This window comes from Branchiostoma floridae, chromosome 14 (genome assembly GCF_000003815.2).
Source record: "Branchiostoma floridae strain S238N-H82 chromosome 14, Bfl_VNyyK, whole genome shotgun sequence".
Taxonomy (NCBI): Eukaryota; Metazoa; Chordata; class Leptocardii; order Amphioxiformes; family Branchiostomatidae; genus Branchiostoma; species Branchiostoma floridae.
Window position 1 is genome coordinate 3147703 of NC_049992.1, and position 1970 is coordinate 3149672.

At 42.5% G+C, this 1970-nt stretch overlaps 1 protein-coding gene across 1 annotated transcript in view; it reads right to left on the reverse strand.

Moving 5' to 3' along the window:
• Positions 1 to 1955, reverse strand: part of LOC118430892 (kinesin-like protein 3) — an 8904-nt gene extending 6949 nt beyond the window's left edge. The window contains exons 1-2 of the mRNA XM_035841925.1: positions 1794 to 1955; positions 1327 to 1429 (exon numbers count right to left, since the gene is read on the reverse strand). Of these exons, the coding sequence (XP_035697818.1) occupies positions 1327 to 1429; positions 1794 to 1955 (265 nt within the window). The remainder of the gene's footprint in view (positions 1 to 1326; positions 1430 to 1793) is intronic.
• Between the last annotated feature and the right edge of the window lie 15 nt (positions 1956 to 1970).

The window sequence follows — 1970 nt, forward strand, 5'->3', positions numbered from 1 at the left end:
TTTTGAGTGTGCTGATCTAATGCTTTTCTGAACTCCTTGTTTTACTTTCTTGTATTTATTCCAGTCTTCCTCTTGTCCTGTTCTCTTAGCTTTATTGTAAAGACGCTGTTTCTTCCGACAGTGCCTTCTTAAGTTGCTGTTAAACCAGGGCAGGTTGTATCTGCTTGATGTCATTTTACTAGGAATATGTTTGTTCATTGTGTGCTTCATTTTGCCTTTGAAGTCATCCCATTTCTGTGTCACTGACATGTCTTTTGTTCTCATGTTAAAGTTTGTTGCATAGTCCTCAAGGTCATTCTTGATAGCCGGCTCGTCAGATTTCGTGCGAATATACACTTTCCTTTTTGGTTTTTTGTTCTGTTTGGGTGCCAAGTTCACGTCCACTAGAACCATGTCATGGTCACTTATTCCCGGAACTACTGCGGTCTTTTCAATTATGTTTGGGTTGTAAGACTAGGTCCAAGAGATTACCATTTCTGGTTGGTTCCTGAACTGTTTGGAATAGCCCATGGTTATCCAGTAAGTGCAGTAGTTTCTGTGCCTGTCCTGTATGGTTCTGAGCGTTGTCTGTTGTGCTGACATCCCAATTTATACTAGATCGCTAGTGATTTCGCCCCCGGGGTCGCTGTCACACCCGAAGACCAATAACGTGTGTACCCAAGGAACGTATCTGTGCTCTTCTGTGGTGCCTTCCTAGATCCTTTTATTGAGTTACACACAAACTGACGAATGTGACTCAAGGAGGGCACTTAGATAATGAAGAAACCTTATACTGTACCAATCATAAACAGAGACCAGGGGGGGTACAAAGTCAGTCAAACGCTATGGACCACAATCTTGGAGCCATGCCACCTAGCGGCAAGTGGTTTATGCCCTGATGAAGGCACTCACAAGTCGGCTGAAACTTTGGTGAGAAAACTGACATGTTAAGGCCCAGGAAAAATGTGTTTACTGTTTCCCTACCTACTCTAGAAAAATCTGCCGACCCTAGACTTTGTTTTGGGTGGTCAGTGGACTCACATAGATTCCAGTTAGAATCTTTATTCACCTTGCTTTCTATTGAAGTAAAAACACTGCTTGTCCTATTCAACGAAGCATAGATGCATCTATTATGCACAAAAATGACATTGAAAGACAAGTGCCCTCATGTATTTCAGTTTACTTTGTTCAACTGTCTTGTAGTGCATGTATGTCTCACTAGAGTTTTGGCCAGCCTAAAAAAATAAAGGAAAAAAATCCCTACCTACCGACTCTAATTTTTTCTGGACTGAAACAGGAAACACAACATTTTTTCCTTGGCCTAAGTAGAAAATTGTAAATGCTTACCGTAGCAGAGCACGCAGCCGTTGACTCCCTGAAACACCCTGCCGACCAGGTCAGCACCTGTGACGTCATACACGTCCTGCTGAGTGGACTCCTCTGTGAGCACCTGTACGGACAGGGCAATCACAGGTGGTAAGTTTAGCACACGCAGACACAGACAGACAGACAAACATACTCACATATACACACATTCACAACACACACAGAGAAAATAAGACAGCTTACTATGTTTACATTTACCCTCACATTCACATTTAACATTCTAATCAATAAACAAATTTAAGATGCAAAGTTTTCCTTGACCTTGAAGAAATTTTCTCTGAAAGGGTGTAATCATTCTGACATATTTCATTCTTATAATTTCAAAATTCGAATTAACATAATGCAAATGTCTAGATACAAACAAATAAGTCGGAAAATAACGGTGTAACAGTTCTTACACTACTGTGACGTAAGAGAAGACATCTTACTTTATCGAAGGAGTACAGTTTCTCCTTGAAGCTGTTGTCCTCCGACACGTCTATGGTCTCCTTGCTGGGCCTGACCACGCCGATGGTGGTCCTGTTGTCGTGAACTGTGACCTTCTCGTGTTCCGTGGAGGTGCCGGTCTTCTGCGCATGCGGGCCTCTCATACGCACGACCACGCG